Genomic DNA, 20,508 nt, shown 5'->3' with positions numbered 1-20,508 from the left:
TACTCTTTGCAGTCCGTCTGCCACGAGGCCAGGCAGCTGTGTGGGGCATCGGGTGTGGATTCTGCTGGCCATGACCCACCTCACCCTGGACTTCTCTGTGTGCAGCCCCCTCAGTCAAGGTCTGGGGATCAAACTCACCCCTAAATCAGTGCCTCGCTCACGACCTCGCTGGCAGCTTCTCTGGGACATGCCCAACAAGCTTCACTGGAGAACAGTAAGTCCATTGGCCCGCCGGCTCCTGAACCCTGTTCCTCCACCCCAAGACAATAGGGCAGGGATAGGGCCCAAAGTCAAGGGTCAAATGCATTGGAAGCCAGCATATAAAGGACGAGCAGTGTGTAAGGATTGCCAGTTGAGATACTCTCCAAAAGAGACAAGTAATCCTTTGGCTGTAAAAGGGGATACTCCAGGAGCTTTATCCAGTGGGAGTACAGGAGACACCGTGAGGTTGTTACTCAGAGCCAAGAGGCAGCTCAAATTGGAATATGACAAGTCTCAGGAGGGCCGGACTACCACAGTGGCTGGATATATCGACTGGGGACCCACAGGGACAGATAGCATAGATGACGATAGCAAATTGGAATTCAATGTAACGCTGTCCACCAGGGTCTCGTCTACCACAGTGGCCGCAACCACTAGCACTACAACCAGGCTCTCCCAAAGGACGTTCACTGTGGTGACCACACCAGAGACCAAGAGGATAAGCACCACCAAGGCCACTGTCAGTGTTGGGGAGACTGCCAAACCACCAAAGCCATATGGGGACACACCAGGTAAAAGAAAAATATTGAGCAGTTTGATTTTTACAGTGTATTGTTACTGATAAATGTAAAATAGTTATTGTTTTAGTTGCCTTTGCTGCATTTAATGTTACTGTCAGACTTGAAAGACTTGCCCCATTTCTTCAACTTCCAACAGTATAATTTTAACTCAGCATAAATCTTTTCATTTTAAGAAGATATACAGTAAGATTCTGTGGAGTGACTCAAACATGTCTTATGAGACTTTTTAAAGGGTTAGGATTATATTTTAAACAGTTTCAGTGATGATGCTTGACTGTCAAAGGTTGAATGGATCCAAGAAGCATGACACATCTTGAAAAGCTTAGAAATAACAATATTTATCTGTTCTACTTGAAACCATAAAAGGATCAGGTAATGATGGACTAATGTTTATATTTGAAAACCAGACATATAAAAGAAATATTGATGCAGAACTCAACTGTGTGAGAAAATAATAAAAGTACTATGATTACACATGCAGGGGTAGAACAAGCATCCATCACTTCCATGGAAACCATGCTCATGTGCATTCAAACAAACACAGTAGTGAGTGTTTCTATGTGGGGAACCAGTAAGGCATCCCACTGTTTCACCAGAGCCCTCTGCATTATTGTCGGGGTGTACAAAGGAGTACAAATAATGTCTAATATGAATAATGTAAGTTTCCTCCATTTTTCCCTTACTGGTCAAACATGTGGAACATGAGTCAGATTTTCACTGTAGTGTGAAAAAATGATCCACTAGTCATTAAAGTTATATTTAGGTTGGGAAGGGATTACTCTCCATAAATTCTGTTGACCATACTGTACTATTACAGCTGAAATACTGCATGTGGGCATATGTGATTTTTATGAACTGTACCCCCGTGCTGTGGACCCAAGGACCTCCCTGTAAGGAATATTAGATTTAACATTTCATTAAGTTCATGAGGAATACAGCTTTTAAACGGAGCATACAGGTAGACATAAATTATAAGTCATGTTTAACAACTATGGAACAGGCACTATGCTAATTAAAGCTTTCCCATTTGGTGCATTAATATAAATGTCATAAAAATCTGCAGCTAACAGTGAGGTTGATAGAAAAGTCCTTGGCCAGCTCCCACTTTAACTGAAGAATGCCTGAATGAGAGATGAGCTTTTCTAATAGCTGTTCTAACAATTTTTTGGTAAATTTATGAAACATTTATTGATGCCTTTATTTAGTAGACATTTGTGAAAAGCCATTATTCCAGTATTCAGCCCATAAACAAAGAACACTGGGATTTCAACTGGGTATAAGCGAGACCAAAACAGACTATTTAGATCCACTGTGTAATGTTTACATGCATTATTGTCATAATTTTGTATTAAATGATATCGTAACATGATGATATTAACTGAGGTAGGGCTACTCAATTAAGGCACCTTATATTCAAGGTGCTTTCACACCTAAAGCTTGTGCATTTTGTTCCATTTGTTGCATTCCTCCCTTGGCTCATTTTGTGTTCACACAGCAGTACTATAAAACGGGCCAAGACTGCATCCACAAAGAGTGCAGCCTGCTCTTCAAAACAAATGCCATGCATACATACACAGTCAACTGTAAGTGATGTAGAAAGTAAAAGCATTTAGGAACGGCAACTCAGCCACATAGTGGAAACCCACATAACATCACAAAGCGGTCAGCAACTGCTTGGGGGCATGGTGTGTAAAAGTCACCAACACCTACTGATTCCACAGTTGAGGATTTCTGAACTTCCACAGGCACTAATGTAGGCACAAAAACTGTGCGGCAGGAGCTTCATGGTATGGGTTTCGATGCTCGAACAGCTGCATTCAAGCCTCACATCATCAAGTCCAATGCCAGTGTTGGATGCAGTGGTGTAAAACACACCGGACTGTGGAGCAGCGGAAACGTGTTTGATGGAGTAACCAGTCACATCTGACCAGTCAGATGGGTGAATCTGGGTGTGGTGGATGCTGGGAGAATGTTACCTGCCTGACTGCATTGTGCTAACTGTGAAGTTTGGAAGAAGGATAATGGTACAGGGCTGTTTTTTAGAGTATGGACTAGGCGCCATATTTCTTATGAAGGGCAAAATTAATGCTACAGTATACCAAGACATTTTGGACAATGCTATGCTTCCAACTTTGTGGCAAGAGTTTGGGGGTAGGCCCTTTCTAATACAAAAATGACTGTGCCCCAGTGCACAAAGAACTATAAAGACATGGTTTGATGAGTTCAGTGTAAGAACTTGACTGGCCTGCACAGAGCCCTGACCTCAGCCCCATTGAGCACCTAAACTTGAACATAGATTACAAGCCAGGCTGTCTTGTCCATTATCAGTGCCTGACCACACTAATGGGCTACAGAATGGATGGGCATAAATTCTCTCAGAATCTTGTGTAAAGCCTTCTGAGAAAAGTGGAAGTTGAAGTCCCATCTTCGTATTTTAAAGTACATGTATTTAAATACAATTTCATTACAGTCCCTGCTGGTGTAATGGTCAGGCAGCTGACACATAGTGTATATCAGTCTTTCTTAGGTACAAGTTGGGGAAGCTCCGAGGGCAAAAACCACTAGTCTAGACTTAAAGCTGTTTTAATTTTTCAGACCTCACACCAGCATATGTGCTTTTACCATAGGCTAAACTAGGCAATTGTCCGAAACTTCCTGCTCCAAGGGACCAAAAGATACATCCAACAACAAAAATGAACAGAAATACGATATTTTTCTAAATCTACTTTCAATTATCAAAATGGATCTATGACCGCTGGCCCTATCAGTAAGGTACTAAAGCCCCAAAATGTTGTCAGATTAAGAAAATTATTTGCTGTTCAGAATGGGGGTACATTTAAGATATTGGTATGCTTAGTATTTCTTCAGATTTGTTAACCCATAAGAGACACTTCAGTGATTGCCTTGAGCTAGATGGGTAAGGGTCTCATGCCGTTCTTACCCTGGGGCCCTCAAAACACCAAAACTGCCCCTTCACACAATTCCATCATGAGCAAAGCACTTGGCAACATTTGGCAGCGTTGGCGAAGAAAGATTTCCTTTTTACAGTCAGAAACAGTGAGGAGAACCAGCCGCATGGTGAACAGCCATCTGACCCACTTTGTCGGCTGAGAAAGTGGGATAGAAGGAGAGAAAGAAAGACTGAAATAGATGGACAGAGACAAACAGAGCAACAATTACAACCACAGATAAATAATCACAGTGATATGAAGAGCTGTATGTTAAATATGCTGATATAAGATCTAACAGAGTGACTGAGACAGACACAAGTGTTTGGTGTTTCAGTTGAAGCTCAGTATAATACGGGGCTGAGCTTTGAAACTCAGTCTTAAAGAGGAGTAGTAGGGAACTATAAGTTCCTTAAGATATGATGATTGTGCCTGCCCATTATGTGCTGTTATATTTTGTGAAGCCAGTGCACAGAGGCTGAGGCATGATCTCAATATGAGCTCAGAAACTCACAGCAAGATCTAAAGCTGGCAACATGCATCAATGTGACATGGATGTAAACAGAGAGAGAGAAAGAGGGAGCATTCTCCTCTTTTGTGCTACGATCTCTTCATGTTCTCTCAGTTGAGAGGTTAGTTTTGGAGATGTGATTCACAGCAATGACTTAATATGGTATCATATTCAGTGCTTTTTTAAATACCCTATATCTGCAGCAAGTGAGTGGACATAAGCAAACTGTGTATTTCACTACTCTTTCTTATACTCTCTTCTAAAGCCACATGCTTTAGACAGAACAATGGTACATAGTTGTCACGCTGACTATTAGTAACTGAAACATTACATTACATGCATTAACCCCTGCAGCATTAACTTAGTCATTATGACTCATAAATACTGTAGGCAGCACAAATGCAAGCCATTAGTGTACTAATGCATGGTCCAGTCTCATCATGAGGGTAATCATACCAAGCCATGTGTGTTTTTTGTGTGTGCATTAGGGAGTATAACTCAGTCAGGGTAGGGCGAGACACTATAATGTCACTGTTTAAAACACTGTTTAAAATGTAGGCTCTTTTTTCTACTGCATTAATATTTTCCCGGTGGGCAGGAATCTTATTCTATTTTAAATACTTGGTATGATGTATCGTGTTTTGGATCTGTTTCTCTTTGAAACCTGAAACAAAATAGAGAAGTTCAACTTCACAGCACACAGGAAGAGATGACAAAGATTTCTGTCTCTTCAAATTAAGTCTCTTCACACCTCTCTGATATTAAGGCTGCACAGTCAACAAAACTTCTGGACCTGCTGGCAGAGTCTGATTATACAATGTGAAGAAGACTTTAATCACTGCTTCATTCTTATTTTATTTAATGCTTGAATTAAAGGACAACCTAACATTTGCCAAAAGTGTACTCTGGTAGCCTTTATAAGTAGCTGTTAAAAGGTCAGTTTGAATAGGTTTGTTTTGGACATAAGGGGAATTAGACAGTAAATGTTGCCCATTCTGAGTGCTGGCTATCCCACTCAATATAAATTAATGAAATGTGTAATTTCTCTGCTAATCTCTATCAATTTGCACAGTATCTTTGTGGATGGTTGATATCACTCTCCTGCAGAGCTCTGGCCATCATTCAGGAGTTGAATGGGGGACAGAGGGGGGAGCTGATAGCTCTGGTGCCTCCAGATGCTCACTGATTGTTCCCGATGATTGTACCAGTCACTGTGACTGTACACAGATGTAGCTGTCAGCTCCATTATGGATGTGAGATGATAGGAGCTGCAGTCAGTGAAAGTCAGTTCTACTAACTTGAATTGCTAGACATCTGAGGTTCACAGTGTTGTATGTTAGAGGTGGGTCATGATTCTTCCCCGTGCCTTCCAGACACGTATAGTAGATACTGAAAATGAAAGAAGACATCCAGTAAGAAAGGCAGTGATTCAAAATAAATCCCACTAGCAGCAATTCTCATCAGTTTAAGTTTTAAAGGGAAGGAGGGAAAATAAAGCAAGTGCAAGCCTGTAGAGCAAAGTGAGCGCATGTAAAATGTATGTTAAGTGTCTCAGGAATGTATTTTTAAAGATCAAGCCCAGTGTTCATTGTAATGCAGGATTTTGACCTGTGGTGGACCTGGAGAGGCGTACAATCCAGCTTCTTCAACAGCGAGAGATACACAGAAAGAGAGAGAGAAACCTCTTTTCCCAAGTGTTACCATGGCAATCCAATAAATTTGCCATTACTCCCTGTACTGACTCTTAATAAAGTGGGTAAAACTGAATCTTCTTTTCTTGAGCGTTAAATCAACTTAAACGATGATGCCTGGTGACAGGCGTGCAGAGCAAAAAAACCCTTCTCCCTGAAAGCCAAGAGGAGATGAAGAGGCTGGACAGAGCAGATGCTGCTCATCTCTTTCTTCATGGACCACATAGAAAGTGAAAACGCTGAGCCAAACACTGTTGTGACTACTGAAGATGTTGTATAAGGATAGCTAAGAATGTTAGCACGAACCTACTTTCTTAAACTCCCTTATTTTTTATGCTGTGGGTTTCTTGAGTGTTACTTAACAGAAAAGCCATAGAGAATGATATCGTGCACAAGTATTGCTTAGATCTAAAGCATTGCGGGGGGTTGACTTATTCACTTGCAGAACAATTCCTGTAAAGTCCACCTGTGCTGAAGTGTTACCTTCAGTCAACAACATGACGGCCTGCAGGCATCTGAATGGAGCTTACCTTGCTATCAATGTCATTTTATACCCACCTGAAAGCTGCAGTTGTTTGTCATTTTTCTGTTGTTAACAGGATGAGCTGCCTACCTCAGGCTCACAAGCCATGTGTACCCCCTCTTAAAGGCTGCCATTATTGGAACAATTTACTTTGATGACCCCTTTTTGGACATTTTACCCTGCTAGCCTGACTGAATTATGCAGCAGTGCCTTTGACATTGAGAGAAAAAAGGATGTAGAGTAATAGTTTCTGATCTCCCCTCTTCAACTCTCCCCTCCTCTCTCTCTCTTTGTGGCCCCCTCTAGCACTCTCTCCTTCAATAAGTGTTTCAGATTGCTTGGCGACTCAGTGGAAATCAGCCCAGATTGACACTTTGACACCACCACTAATTGGCATTTTCTACCCATCAGCAGGCCGCCTTTGTCGGAAGTCTTCCAACAACCTGTCCTGCATAGATGCCCTTTTACAGAAGAAAAGGGTCATGATGCATGGATCAAATATGTCTGCACAAATGTCCATTGTGTGTGGGAGCTGAGTGGCTCAACCTCTGTACGCTGGAGCTGTTTTACAAATGAGGGACCTTTCCAGAATTTTTCAGATTCTAAGCCAGTTTTCAAAGTGGGAGGCCCACCTCTCCTGGGCGCTAGAGGACTTTAGGGGATGCACGGTGGTAGAAAACCATAACCAGAGAGAGGATCTGCTTAGCTAACAGTGAGTGGGACAAAATAGAAACATTCTAAGTCACTATGGAGGGAGTTACCACACAATTTAAAGTTTGGATTCTGTCTTTCGTGATGCTCCACGGCCACAGTGGGTAATTCACAAAGAGGTGCTTGGTATTGACAGTGTAAGTCTGTGAAAACTCTGATGTCAATCTGAGACAAAACAGCCAAGTCTGATGATCAAGAGAGGGGAGTTTGCTAATAGGAAGATAAATAAAGGTGGTCGGACAAAAAAGCAATAGAGACATTGGGCACTGTAGATCTCACAACTTAACTTCTCTCTGCTATTAAATGTATGTGTTCAGTAATGACAAGAGAAGCTGAAGTGATCCTGATGTCTGACACATGGCTTCTTATTTAAAGCATTAGGCCCTCCATTCAGTGCCAACCCTGCATCAAATACATACGCATGTTTAAGACACAGACTTGTTGCTCCCACTCAAACAGAGGTGACCATACTTCTGCAATAATGGCCTTAGTTTATTGACAAAGGCATAACTGAATATATCATATGTCCTCTAATAAAGAAGGGGGAGTCAAACTGGCCCCGTATTACAGGGCCATGGTCTGCATGAACAACTACGGGCTGCCCCCCCGATTGGCTGGGGTATTACAATTGACTGACATCTTAATTACCATGCCTCTTATTTTAAACAGCGCTGATTTTAATGTTTTTTTTTTTTTAAACAGGAGTCTATTTGAAAAAGTGCAGCTTTTCTTGACTTCATTGTCGAGATCATCATATGTGAAGCTCAAGGACACCCATAAGGGAGGGAGCATAAGGGGAGCGTTTTCTGGGACTGAGCCAAATTGGGGACCAATGGGGGTCAGCAAAATCATGGTTCTTTGTAAAGTTAAGCTGTGTTCATATTTTATTTTTGACCTGGATAATAACCACTCTTATCAAAGAAAGACTTTTCAAAAATGTAAACCTTTTCCTAACACAGAAATACCTTTTTATGGTGATGTTAACAATGTGGATGGGCAAACTGAACTCAGTGATTAAGAGAGTAATCAGACTTTAGAAAAATGGAAAATATTTAAATCGTTAAAAAAAAGGGTGAAAAGAAGGACAAAATGGTATAACAGTTACAACAACAAGAAGCAAAAATGGGCGAAAAAGTCACAAAAATTATTTAAAAGTGTAAAAAACAGGAGCAGCAAAATAGGCTAAAAGCAGCAACAAAAATCTGCGATTGGTAAAAAAAGAAATGTGAAAAGTGCCACAAATGGGATAAAAGTGGCAAAATAGTGACAAAATTGAACAAAATGCTTCAAAAAGAGTTAAAAGTGACAAAAAGGAGGTGAAAAGTGGCACAAATGGGTTTAAAGAAGTCATGTAAAATAAAGAAACTCTAACAGCCTTAGCGATCAGAATTCTCACACAATCATTCACAGACCAACAAAGTCATGTTAATTTTTGATCAACATTAAAATCCATTGCCTTACACAAGAGGTTATCAGTCATGTTTTGAGCTCAGATTTGAAATGATTACAGATTTATTAAACATTGTTACTCTAGATAAGAAAGAGTGAGAGTGCTACAAAGAGAGCGAAAAGCAACTGTTACCTGTTTTAATATCCATCTTTTGTTTCATACTATCATTCAGCCTACTGAAAACTACAACAACCACAAGGAAAACAATATATTTTGTCATGGTTTATCATTATTTTAAGATTATTTAGTTAACCCCTTGTTTCAAGGAATATTTTATGTTAGGCTATTACTATAGAAGTTCCATTATATCCCATTTGTACTTTAATATGAACCATGATCCTCCATGAGGAATAAAATATGAACAGTTAATCTCCTCAGTGAGAATTAAAAATTAAAGCCTGACTCCACATAATAAGACCCCTTCTTATAAAGGCCTGGTACCTTCTACTGTTACCTTCTACTCTACCTAGCAGACATGTTTTTATTATTATTATTATTATTATTATTTTTTGCAAATGAATATCTGAAGTCCCAGAAAAATTATGCAAATCAATCAGGTAACACAACATGTTTACTAGATTTGCCTTGGTAGATCATTTACTAAAACATATTTAGATGCCATGGATTTAACATTTAACAGGCAAAATTTAAACGTCAGATTTTATTTGTTTATATTTTTTGCTAATCTGATTTTTTTTTTTAATTACACCTGTAATTAATTACACCTCCAACCATTTTTCCTTGAAGCCCCCCTACATGTACCCAAGAAAAGTGGAACCCCCCAGGACCCAAGGAAGAAGAAAAAGTCACACACTGCCCCGAAAAATCAACATAGATTTGAACTGTTTCACTGATAAAACCCTTGAAAATGCCTATGCATGCTTTTCTTATCAAAAGACCTTTGTATAAAATAATTAATAACTGCTTCATCATAGTTTTAGTCAATATGTGTAAATCTAATTTTCGCAACCTCAGAGCAGACGAAGTCTTGCACCCCCCTAAGATCTTTGGTGCCCCACCTGGAGGGTCCTAGACCCCAGGTTGGGAACCAATGATCTATACTATGGACTGTTTTTGATAGTTAGCGGGCAAGTCATTGTTCCCTTTTTTAACATTATATCTTTGTCCTCTTATCCTGAAGAGCACGCGATCCTAGCTACAAAGTTTTGGTCACTTTTGACCCCATATAGCACTCACCCACCTTTTTTCTAGGTTTAGTTTATATTGATGGCCACTAGCACCATCTTCTATCAGTGTGTGAAAGTGGAGTGAATGGGTGTGAATAGACAGGTGTGACCTGTGGTGTCAAAGGTGCTTTGAGGAGTCAAATGATTAGAAAATTACAACACAAGTTTAAGTCCTTTTACAGTTTATCCATACAAATGAGATTCTGCATGCCCACACACACAGACACACAAATGCTCAATAAAGTCATTCTCTCATCTCATTGACTGCCTTTTTACATCATTGTTTCTTAGAGCACAATAAGCTCATCATTGAGATTGTTCTTGCTTTATATAGCAAGAAAAAAAGAACAGTTCATGAATTCAGCAAAGTCATAAACAGCCATAGAAATGGCTGCAAATCATGTCAGTACATCTTGCAGCTCTAATAACTGACTATGACATTTTTAAAAGGAGCATTCATGATATTCAGTTATCATTTCAATGATTGATATTTTCTATAAACTTCACCGTCACATGATGTTTGTCATTAGAATTAACGTGAGTGGCATTGTTTTTAGAGGATGTTTGCATATGATGTCACTGTGTGCCGAGGAAGAATAAGAATCTACGTTAGTTATGTCATATTTTAAACTGAAACGTCTTCAAAAATGATGCTGAATGGTCAGGTCTGTTATCAAACTAGGCACAATCATTCCAGGTTTGAGCTCTGCAAGATGGATCTGCCTGATTGCTCATCAGTCTGCTTTTGCAAGGTTAGTTTATAAGCTATAGGGTATTTCTATCAGTTGCATTTCTAAAAAAAATCCTATTGAGAATAAAACAGATAATCTCCCAATGAGCCACTGCTTTCTTATCACTGTGAACATTTGGATCCTGGCCTATAGCTTTTTTTTAATGCTTTTTCTGCCATGAAAAAATGCATGTACTGATAATAGAGGCCTCTGTGAAAGGCTTCATTAGTCAATCAGTGTTTCTATCATGCAAAATCACATCAGAAGGCTTTTATGACACTGTACATTTTGTGCTGGCAAGGGATATACAGTTAATATTCTTGCAAAAAAACAACATTTAATTGTTCCCTAAATAGTAACTTGGAAACAACAGCAAGAGGACACTTCTTGTTAAAAAGCAAGGACCTTGAGCAGAACGTGGGCGGTCATTTGCCTTGGCAGTAGAAGAGAGAGACAAAGATGGTCAGAAATCCAAACTCAAAAAACACTGAAGGATGAATAACACACATCTGTGACACGGTCAGTCATAAAATGTGTCAAAGAGGGACAAAATATAATGATGAGATTTTTAAAGTGCTACAAATCAGACACTACCTGCTATTCTAGGCTGTGCTTTTGGGTCTGAGCTGGAGATCTTTTATTAAAAGTAGGCAGCAAGGAGAAATTTAATTTACCCCCCATGTTTTTCTTTGACATGTTCATCAAACTGTCATGGCCATGAAGGCCCAAATCTCATTTATTTCTTGCTGTGAGATGTGATGGGGGCTCAAATCCTGTAGTCTATGAGGTCAGAAGCTCTCTGTCCCCTCCTCTCTGCAGCCCTTTTCTCTCTATTTCTCTCTCAGCTGAAGAAAAGGTTTGACCAAACAAAACCTATATGGGTATCTAAAAAGAAAGGTGACTGCCAAAGGTAATTTTTCAAAATGACTGCCAGCACACAATGAGTTTTGAGACAGCAGGCCAAATTTCCATGTCTCTCACAGACAGCACTGGATGAAAATAGAACTAGCCTTTGCACTCAGATTTGTCACCCATGTCATTATCAGCTCCATTATTCCAGCAACCATAAATGCACTGTCCAGAAATGCTTTTGTTTCATTTAAGAGCTGTGCCAGGAAAGTTTGCCTGTTTGCTTAATGCCAGTTTAAATCAAGGTTTTAGTGGTTTGCAACAGCATCAAAGGGTAATTAGAAATTCCAGTGTGACAATTATTGACTCTGCAGAACAAAAGACATTTTCCCTACAAAGGAACGGATGTGAGGGAAATGCAAAGAGATATTGTCAACCTGAAACCTTTCCTCAAATAAAATAGTTCAAAATTAACAAAAACTAATGGGAAATCATTTACACCGCGTTCCACATTATTATGCAGATGATATTTTTCTCTGATTTTCCTAAATATTAATGCAAATGACAGTCGGAAAATTTTTCAAGTCATCAGCCATTAGAGCATAATTCAAATGTTTTTGAACAAACTTCATAATGACGAAAAATATTTAAAAAAAAATAAAAACCTCAAAATGCACTGTTCCACATTTTTAAGCACAACAGCTTTTTAAAACATTTTATAGGTTGTAAAGAACTGAAAATGGTCATTTGTAGAAATTGCAGCATCAAGGGGTCATATTGACTGAAATCAAAGCTATTTCAATCAAAAACATCTTAACAGGAGTTCCATGTTAACATAGGAGCCCTTCTTTGATATCACCTTCACTATTCTTGCATCCATTGAACTTGTGAGTTTTAAGAGAGTTTCTGCTAGAATTTTTTTTTGCAGGATGTCAGAATATCCTCCCAGAGCTGCTGTTTTGATGTGAACTGCCTCCCACCCTCATAGATCTTTAGCTTGAGGATGCTCCAAAGGTTCTCAGTAGGTTTGAGGTCAGGGGAGGATGGGGGCCACACCATGAGTTTCTCTCCTTTTATGCCCATAGCAGCCAATGACACAGAGGTATTCTTTGCAGCATGAGATGGAGCATTGTCATGCTTGAAGAAAATTTTGCTGCAGAAGGCACGGTTCTCTTTTTGTACCATGGAAGAAAGTGGTCAGTCAGAAACTCTATATACTTTGCCAAGGTCATTTTCACACCTTCAGGGACCCTAAAGGGGCCTACCAGCTCTCTCCTCATGATTCCGGCCCAAACATGACTCTGCCCCCTCCTTGTTGACGTCCTGGCCTCATTGGGACATGGTGGCCATCCACCAACCATCCACTACTCCTCCATCTGGACCATCCAGGGTTGCACGGCACTCATCAGTCAACAAGACTGTTTGAAAATGAGTCTTCATGTATTTCTGGGCCCACTGCAACCATTTCTGCTTGTGAGCACTGGTTAGGGGTGGCTGAATAATAGGGTTTTACACGACTGCAAGCCTCTGGAGGATCCTACACCTTGAGGTTGGTGGGACTCCAGAGGCACCAGCAGCTTCAAATACTTGTTTGCTGCTTTGTGATGGCATTTTAGCATCTGCTCTCTTAATCTGATGTATTTGTCCGTCAGAAACCTTCCTCATTATGTCTTTATCTGCACAAACCTGTCTGTGCTCTGAATCAGCCCCAAATTTCTTTAAAGTACAATGATCATGCTTAATTTTTCCTGAAATATCGAATGTTTTCATTCCTTGTCCAAGGCATTACACTATTTGACAGTTTTCAGCAGCAGAGAGATCCTTTTTCTTTCCCATTTTGCTGAAACCTGTGGCCTGCTTAATGATGTGGGACATGTGGAAAAGTGCATTTTGAGGTTTTCATTTTTAAAAAAATAATAGTTATCATTATGAAGTTTGTTCAAAAACATTTGAATTATACTCTAACTGTTGATGACTTGAAAAATATTATGACTGTCATTTGCATTGATATTTAGAAAATCAGAGAAAAACGTTGTTTGCATAATAATGTGGAATGTGGTGTAGAGGTGGCCGAAAAGCATGGACTTTTACATGAAGAAAAGGCTGGCCTATTTTTCTGTAGGATCAATCTCTGTGGTTGCTTTTCACCACTGCTCTAATTTTTGTTTTTGATTGATTAAAGTGAATGTGTGGAGAACAAATATTTGGCATTGTAGTTAATTTGATCTTGTGAATACAGAAAAAGCAAGTAATTGGCCTTTTTTTTCCCTTTGACAACCTCAAGCCTGCCACCACCATCACCATCTACACTACACTGAACCTAGAAATTCCAATCTGACCCTATCCGAGCCTGCACAAGTTCTCTTTGAGCTGGTCTGTTCCATTTACTATATTTAAGTCGGGACCACTTTGCCAAGAAGCACACATGAATCACAGCTTTGAGTATTTTTTTAGCAGTTATTAATCTGCACTTATTGCTGTTATTTACACAGTATAAGGCGGTGTGGCTGTTCTGGGATCCTCCCGCCCTTACACAAGCAAGTGGGAACAGCACACGCTCCTGCCTTTCCTGTGCCTACAAGAAAACCCTGGGGCAGGGAGAGATGCAGCAAAAACCCAGAGCAGTGCAGGCATCATCAAGTCTAAAGCAGAATAAAGGAGGAGCTGGGGTGGAGAAGGGTTGCAAAAAGTGGCTTGCAGAGGGAGCAGCAGTGTAGCCAGGCCAGAGCGGTTTAAATATGGCAGCATGAGTCAGATTAACCAATGGTGTGCTTACAGCGACTCAGCTGGCAATCAGCTAATGAGGACTTGTGTGATCTCAGATATATGGAAGTGATTGACTCTCTGGCCTGCCTGAACTAATGCTATATGCTTGATTTGTGTTCCTGAAATAATTCCTGATAAGATCTTAATGAGTGCAACAATTGTGACTGTGATCATTTGTTAAAGCATTTCACAAAATGTTATGTTTTTCATATCAGTTTGCATGTGCATGAGCGAACATACAGACATGCACACACACCCAGACTTAGGAGGAGGGGGTGTTAATGTATGAACATTGTGAGCCTTAAATTGAAGTAAAAAATATTGAAAGTGTTATTAGTGCAGACTACACTCTATTGTGAAGGATTACCATGAATTATTGATTCACTCTTTAGTGTAATAAAATTATGACACTCTTAGGAGAAAAAATATTTTGCTTGCTTCATAAAGTAACTTTATGGAGCCCCTTAAGATAAGATAAGATAAGATAGACTTTATCTTAAGAGACATGAGGGGAAAAATGGGAGAAAAAAATTAAAACGATGATGGATTTTTTTTTAATATGATGATGGGGGATTTCTTTTGGAAACAGTTTGCAAGATCTCACAAAAGTAGATTGAAATGATGTAGCAGTAACTACTTCTGGGTCAAACCAACCAAAACAACAGAGGACGAGCATTCGTGGGGGAGATTCATTGAATTTTACTTCCAAATTGGCTTGAAATATAAAGACATTCAATCTGTGCTTAGTTGCAGGCATGCTTTTCATCTCAGAGAAAGCCATTTGAAGGCATTTTGGGTGAAAGGGGACTCTTTCGTTGTAAAACTTACTCAGATCCAGTGTACCTGGTCGAAATCATCAGCATCCAGTTGCAATCCTCCGGACAGCTGCGTGGTACAGATGGGTGTGTGCCAGGTTGCTGATGAATTCAACCAGGTCCACCAGATCCAAGTGTTACGACAAGAGTCACATTTAACCCAAAAATCTCTTCAAATGCCTTTCTCTAATACGAAAAGTGTGCCTGCGACTAAGCAACGAATTAATGTCTTTTCATTCAAGGCCAATTTCGAACTTGGGTAAAGTTAGAAAGATATTCACAGATTCCGCCTTTCCTCCATAATAGCTCAGCATAGGATCATCACATTTACAAAACCCACGCCTCTTTTCAATCACTGTACAGTTGACTGAAGGCTACAATATGATTTTTTTCTCAAAACGAACCATCGTAAGTGCTTGACAGGTTAAATTATCACCTATACGTGACCGACTGTGGATAGGAGGTGCAGGGACTGTCTACAAATTACCTTACCTTAGCAATAACTCTAATATTATACGTTGTAGTGCCATTCAACTTACATCACACACCAATCATGGCCTATACTTTGTACTACAAGACTAATTTTGAAAATTAAGTCTTCACTGTAATGTGTACGATTTTTAAAAATATATTTAATTATGTAATGATCTTTAAAAAAAAAAAAAAAAAAAAAAAAAAATTTTTATATATTAAAAAAAAAATCATCAGCAATCCTTTGTAATCCTCCGGACAGCTGCACCGGTACAGATGGGTGTGTGCCAAATGTTGTGTAGGCATTAAACTATTTGACCCCTCTTAAAAACCCACCAATGCTCCCATTGATACATATTCCATATGGCTTTAGTTTATCGTATGAATCCAAGTGCCAGATGAAGTGAGCTCCTTTTGCAAAGTAGTTCTGTCTTCTTGTCTTAATAAATGCCCTCTTGGATCCATCTATTTCAAACCCATCCGTACGTTTTCTTTACTTACACGTAATATTTGCTCTCTGCATTTGGCGCACACCCATCTGTACCATGCAGCTGTCCAGATTGCAGCTATGGGGAGAGATTTGTCTCAAAATTATGAACAAATATAGATCCACGATTTACACGTGTTTTTCAGATCCACAAATATATCTACAATTTCTACTGTTAGTTGTAGCCAGTGAATTAATAAACACATGATAGAGACGTGTGAAGCTAATGTTTTATGGACACATGAACATGAATAATTATTTAAACACTGTAATACTAAGCTGGTTTTTGTATCTTGCTGACAGATGAGGAAGGTGATTTCTTTTTACTGTCCGCCTTGTTCAGCCACGGTCGGTTGAAATTTCAGTGGGGTCAGACCAGTCTATGGGTCGGACTCCCAGTGAAATGAAATACAGTCATCAACGGAGACAGCAACACTGCTGCCCAGCGGATGGAGGGGCAGCGCTGTCCACACATGTGAATATGCTCCACTTGTGTGTGTAAATCTCTTCAAAACTGTGTGATGTTTGTCTCAAAATAAATGCGCGATGGTTGATCCACAAACGCACTTTCAACAATTCACAAGCAGAATTGAAAATTTACAAATGATAAGTCATGATAAATGCACACACAAGATTAAAAAACACTTGTTGATCGTGGATATATTTGTGGATGTGAAAAACACGTGTAACTCGTGGATCTATATTTGTTCATAATTTTGAGACAAATCTCTCCCCATATGCAACTGGTTGCCAATAAATTTGACCAGGTACTCTGGATCTAAGTAAGTAAGTTTTACGACGAAAGAATCCCCTTTCACTCAAAATGCCTTCAAATGCCTTCTCTGAGATGAAAAGCATGCCTGCGACTAAGCACAGATTGAATGTCTTTATAGTTCAGGCCATTTTTGAAGTAAAATTCAATGAATCTCCCCATGAATGCTCGCCCTCCGTTGTTCTGCTTGGTTTGACCTGGAAGTAGTTACTGCTACGTCATTTCAATCTACTTTTGCGAGATCTTGCAAACTGTTTCCAAAAAAAATAATAAATAAAAAAAAATAAAATAAAAATAATTCCATCATCATATTTAAAAAGAAATCCATCAACACATCAGTTTTATTTTTTTTCTCCATGTCCTTTAAGGGGCTCTGTAGTAATTACATACACAAAATTTAATAAGTTATTAGGATTTCTGCAAAAAGTTATGTGCTCAGCACTGTCTTGCATTTTTGACCAGTTATTACATTATGAGTTTTTACTACTTTTTTTGTTTCATTATGTGTTGGTGTTACATTATCAGCTCTGACAACCCCTGTTACAGTGGTGACAAAAACCTTCCTTTTAGCAGGCAGTAATGTTGAGCAGACCACACTCATGCTGAAGCTGCGCTGAGGCTGGAAAGGGCTAGTAGGAGGGATGGGGGGGACAAGAGAAACAACAAATGAAAGACAAATGTATGACAGTTGTGGTTGTAAAGTAATCTTCCAGAGGACAGCAGGGGCTAAAGGCTGCTGCTTTGACAGAGACACAGCCACAGCCCACTTCTTTTAACCATCTATAACTTAAGACAAGCAAGACTTTCAGCGGATGAAGATGTTAGTTCCTGCTACGCTAGGCACAAGTGACCATTCCAGCAAATAGCCTGCCCCTGTGGTGTCAGAGCATGGTTGCCTGTTTCTGTGTCAGCGCAGGAGATGCAAAAGTGAGGGATTAAATTAACATCGTTTTCTGTCACAAATCACTCTGCTGTAACACTCTAAGTTACCCATCCCCCAACATGGCTGGTAGGTTGTGCAAACTCACCTGTCACTACTAATTTTCCATGTAGGCATTGTACATAACGTGTTCAGTGGTTCAGTAGTTGTACATTAAGGGGGCAGAATAATGTCAGATAATGTTTCTGCCTTTGCAGAGGAAAGAACTCTGATGGGCCTGTGAAAGTAAATGGTTATGATTTATTCACTACTCTGTAATTGAACCTATTTGCCTAGGTTTTAAACATCTTACGATGGTAGAATGTGTTTTGGGGAAGCTTTAAAAGGCCTAAATACATATTTTCTTTTTGGGCAGGAAGGATAACACTAAAAACAAATGGCCTTGACATGACTGAATACAATTCATCTACATGCACAATGGAATGTAGTGTAATGTAATTTAATGTTAAAGTAGAAGAAAAAAATGTGAAAAAAAGAAAATGCAGTGTTTTAGGGTGTGTCATATAACATGAATAACATCTGAATAAAAGTAGTATTGCAGAATCTATTAAATACATGTCAGGCACTTTACAAGGTACATTTGCCAAAGTAGAGCTTTCTATCTTAAGTCTGTAGACTTTTAGGAGCCCCATTTCTCACAAACATCAGTTTGAAATGAAACTGTTCTCAGGCCTTAAAGCTAATGATTAAGGTCAGGGGCAAGCTCCATTATGTCTGAAGTTGAACTGATGTTAATTTACAACTAAACACTTTTAACTTAACAGCCTTGACATCAGCCAGACACATGCAGAGAGGAGGAAGAGGGAGGATAGAGAGAGGATATGAGCGAAATGCAAAGGACTTGTCAGATAAGTTAATCTGCCTTTGCAGAGGAAGGGACTCTGATTGGGCTGTGAAGGTAAAGCTTTCCTGAGACAGCCAGAGATATCATTAATCCAAGGTTGACCTGGCCTGCCTTTTGCATGGGCCTGCCAACCGAAGTTTATTATCCAGGAGGAGGCTGTCCAAGCAGCAGGCAGGCAGAAGAGGGGCCATGTGCTTTTCCAAAGTGACGGGGCAGCACTTCCTTTTGAGCATTCCAAAGACAAATTGCTTTGGATCAGCGGCAAGGCAGCTGGCTGATAAAGAAGTGAGGTGTATAAGGTCCACGTGGGCATTTTCATCATGACGGCTTTTCTTTTTAGGTTTTTTTTTTTTTTTTTTTTTGCAGCTGCTGCAGTGTGTCAATGCATCCAAGCTGCTGTCAGGCTCTATCACTCACCCACACACCTACACAGCTCACTAATCATACAGTTGAGCAGGCCTGCATTTATCCTCATTTTAGACATGCACTGCACAGTTTTGTTTTTGGAATTATTTCTTCTGGCAAAAGTGAGAGATCAGCACGCAGAATTTTTACCAGTTAATAGTCTAAACAAGAGAAACGTTTTTGTAGTCACAGAGAACAAAGGTGGCAAGCAGGGATGCTTTGATCCACTCTCATATCTGTGAGCAGGTTGTGCTAGAATTAAAGGAATACACCTACTTTTTACTTAGTGAAACTAAATTAAACCAGAGGCAAGGAAGTGTTGAAAGCACTATGTGGATGTTGATTTACATTGCTTTACTTAAATGTGAGTATAAAGACTAGACTTCTGTCTTTGTCCCAGTATAAGCACTGGAGAATAATGCATTTTTGATAGAAGTACTGTGTATCCTCATCCAGGAATATTCAAGCACTAAGTACTTTATTTCTTATATTCCAGTATATTTTCATTCTGTCTTTTTTATCCTGAAACTGACTGTTTTCTTCAAAGGTAACGTACTTTTATTTAAACAGTACATATCGACTTCTTAGAACATTAATTTAGATTTTTAATTTCAATTGAGGAATAGAAAGAAAAGAATTCTTAAATAAATGTGTTATGATATCCATAGTTCAGGGTCCAACATGAATGGTTGCCCGACAGCCCAGGGCAACCGACAGGCCGATGGGCAAGCAAAACTTGTAAGGACATGCCCAATCAGGCAAGCACAACTCTGAGCTTTTCTGTTCATTAATTTTATTATTTTCCTCTCTCGTTTCTGTTACTAAAGAGCAGAGGTCTTGTTAACCAAATATTCTCCATTATTGATGGATTTTTTTTGAGGGCTGACTGAAAATTTTGAAGGTTGTCCGTCATTTTGATGGACTGAAATGATGAGGGTGAGCCTGCAATTCAGTGCACACACAGACAGCTGCATTGACCTTTTCCATTTTGCACACGTTGACTATCAAGGAGGTTATTTAATCTATTAAAAATCTTGTACCCAGTGGGCTTTCTCACTGACCTCGACATCGCAGACTAATGAAAGCGCGTCGGTCTCCGTGTTGACGGCGCACTGAGAGGCTGCTGCAGGTGTCTCAGTACACAGGTCAGCATGCAGAGTGTTAAGGCCTTTGCTCAATGAGCCCGTTTCATGTTGTTCTAACCATGTCTGCACACTGATGCCGAAATTGTCGTTTTATTTCCCGTTTTTTCCGAACAGGTTTGATTTTATGTGAAATTTTGTATGAGTCCATGGTGACCAATGATTCAAAACAGTTCCCGCTGCTTCCACCTCGCTTGCTCACCACCGAAACCTCACCTTAAACCCTAAAGTTTGCTCATTTATCATGTGGATATCAACCATGGAAATACAACAAAGAGACTGGTGAATGATGATTCAGATCAGTGCCTGTTGCTTTATTCTATCTTGCTCACTCACCACCGTCTGACCCCCCCGTCTCTCTCTCTCTCTCTCTCTCTCTCTCTGTGAAACCTCACTTCAAACACCATAGCTTTCCCATGTATTATGTGTATATCAACCATGGAAATATAACAGATAAAGGCATATGTTTGTAGCCTACTCACA

At 39.7% G+C, this 20,508-nt stretch overlaps 1 protein-coding gene across 1 annotated transcript in view; it reads left to right on the top strand.

Moving 5' to 3' along the window:
- ajap1 (adherens junctions associated protein 1) overlaps positions 1–20,508 on the top strand; it is a 91,127-nt gene that overhangs the window by 49,898 nt on the left and 20,721 nt on the right. The window contains exon 2 of the mRNA XM_041799711.1: positions 13–773. Coding sequence (XP_041655645.1) covers positions 13–773 — 761 coding nt within the window. The remainder of the gene's footprint in view (positions 1–12; positions 774–20,508) is intronic.

The sequence above is a fragment of the Cheilinus undulatus genome, linkage group 11 (assembly GCF_018320785.1).
Source record: "Cheilinus undulatus linkage group 11, ASM1832078v1, whole genome shotgun sequence".
Taxonomy (NCBI): Eukaryota; Metazoa; Chordata; class Actinopteri; order Labriformes; family Labridae; genus Cheilinus; species Cheilinus undulatus.
The sequence above is the reverse complement of the archived record's forward strand: the minus strand, read 5'-3'. Positions and strand labels throughout refer to the sequence as shown.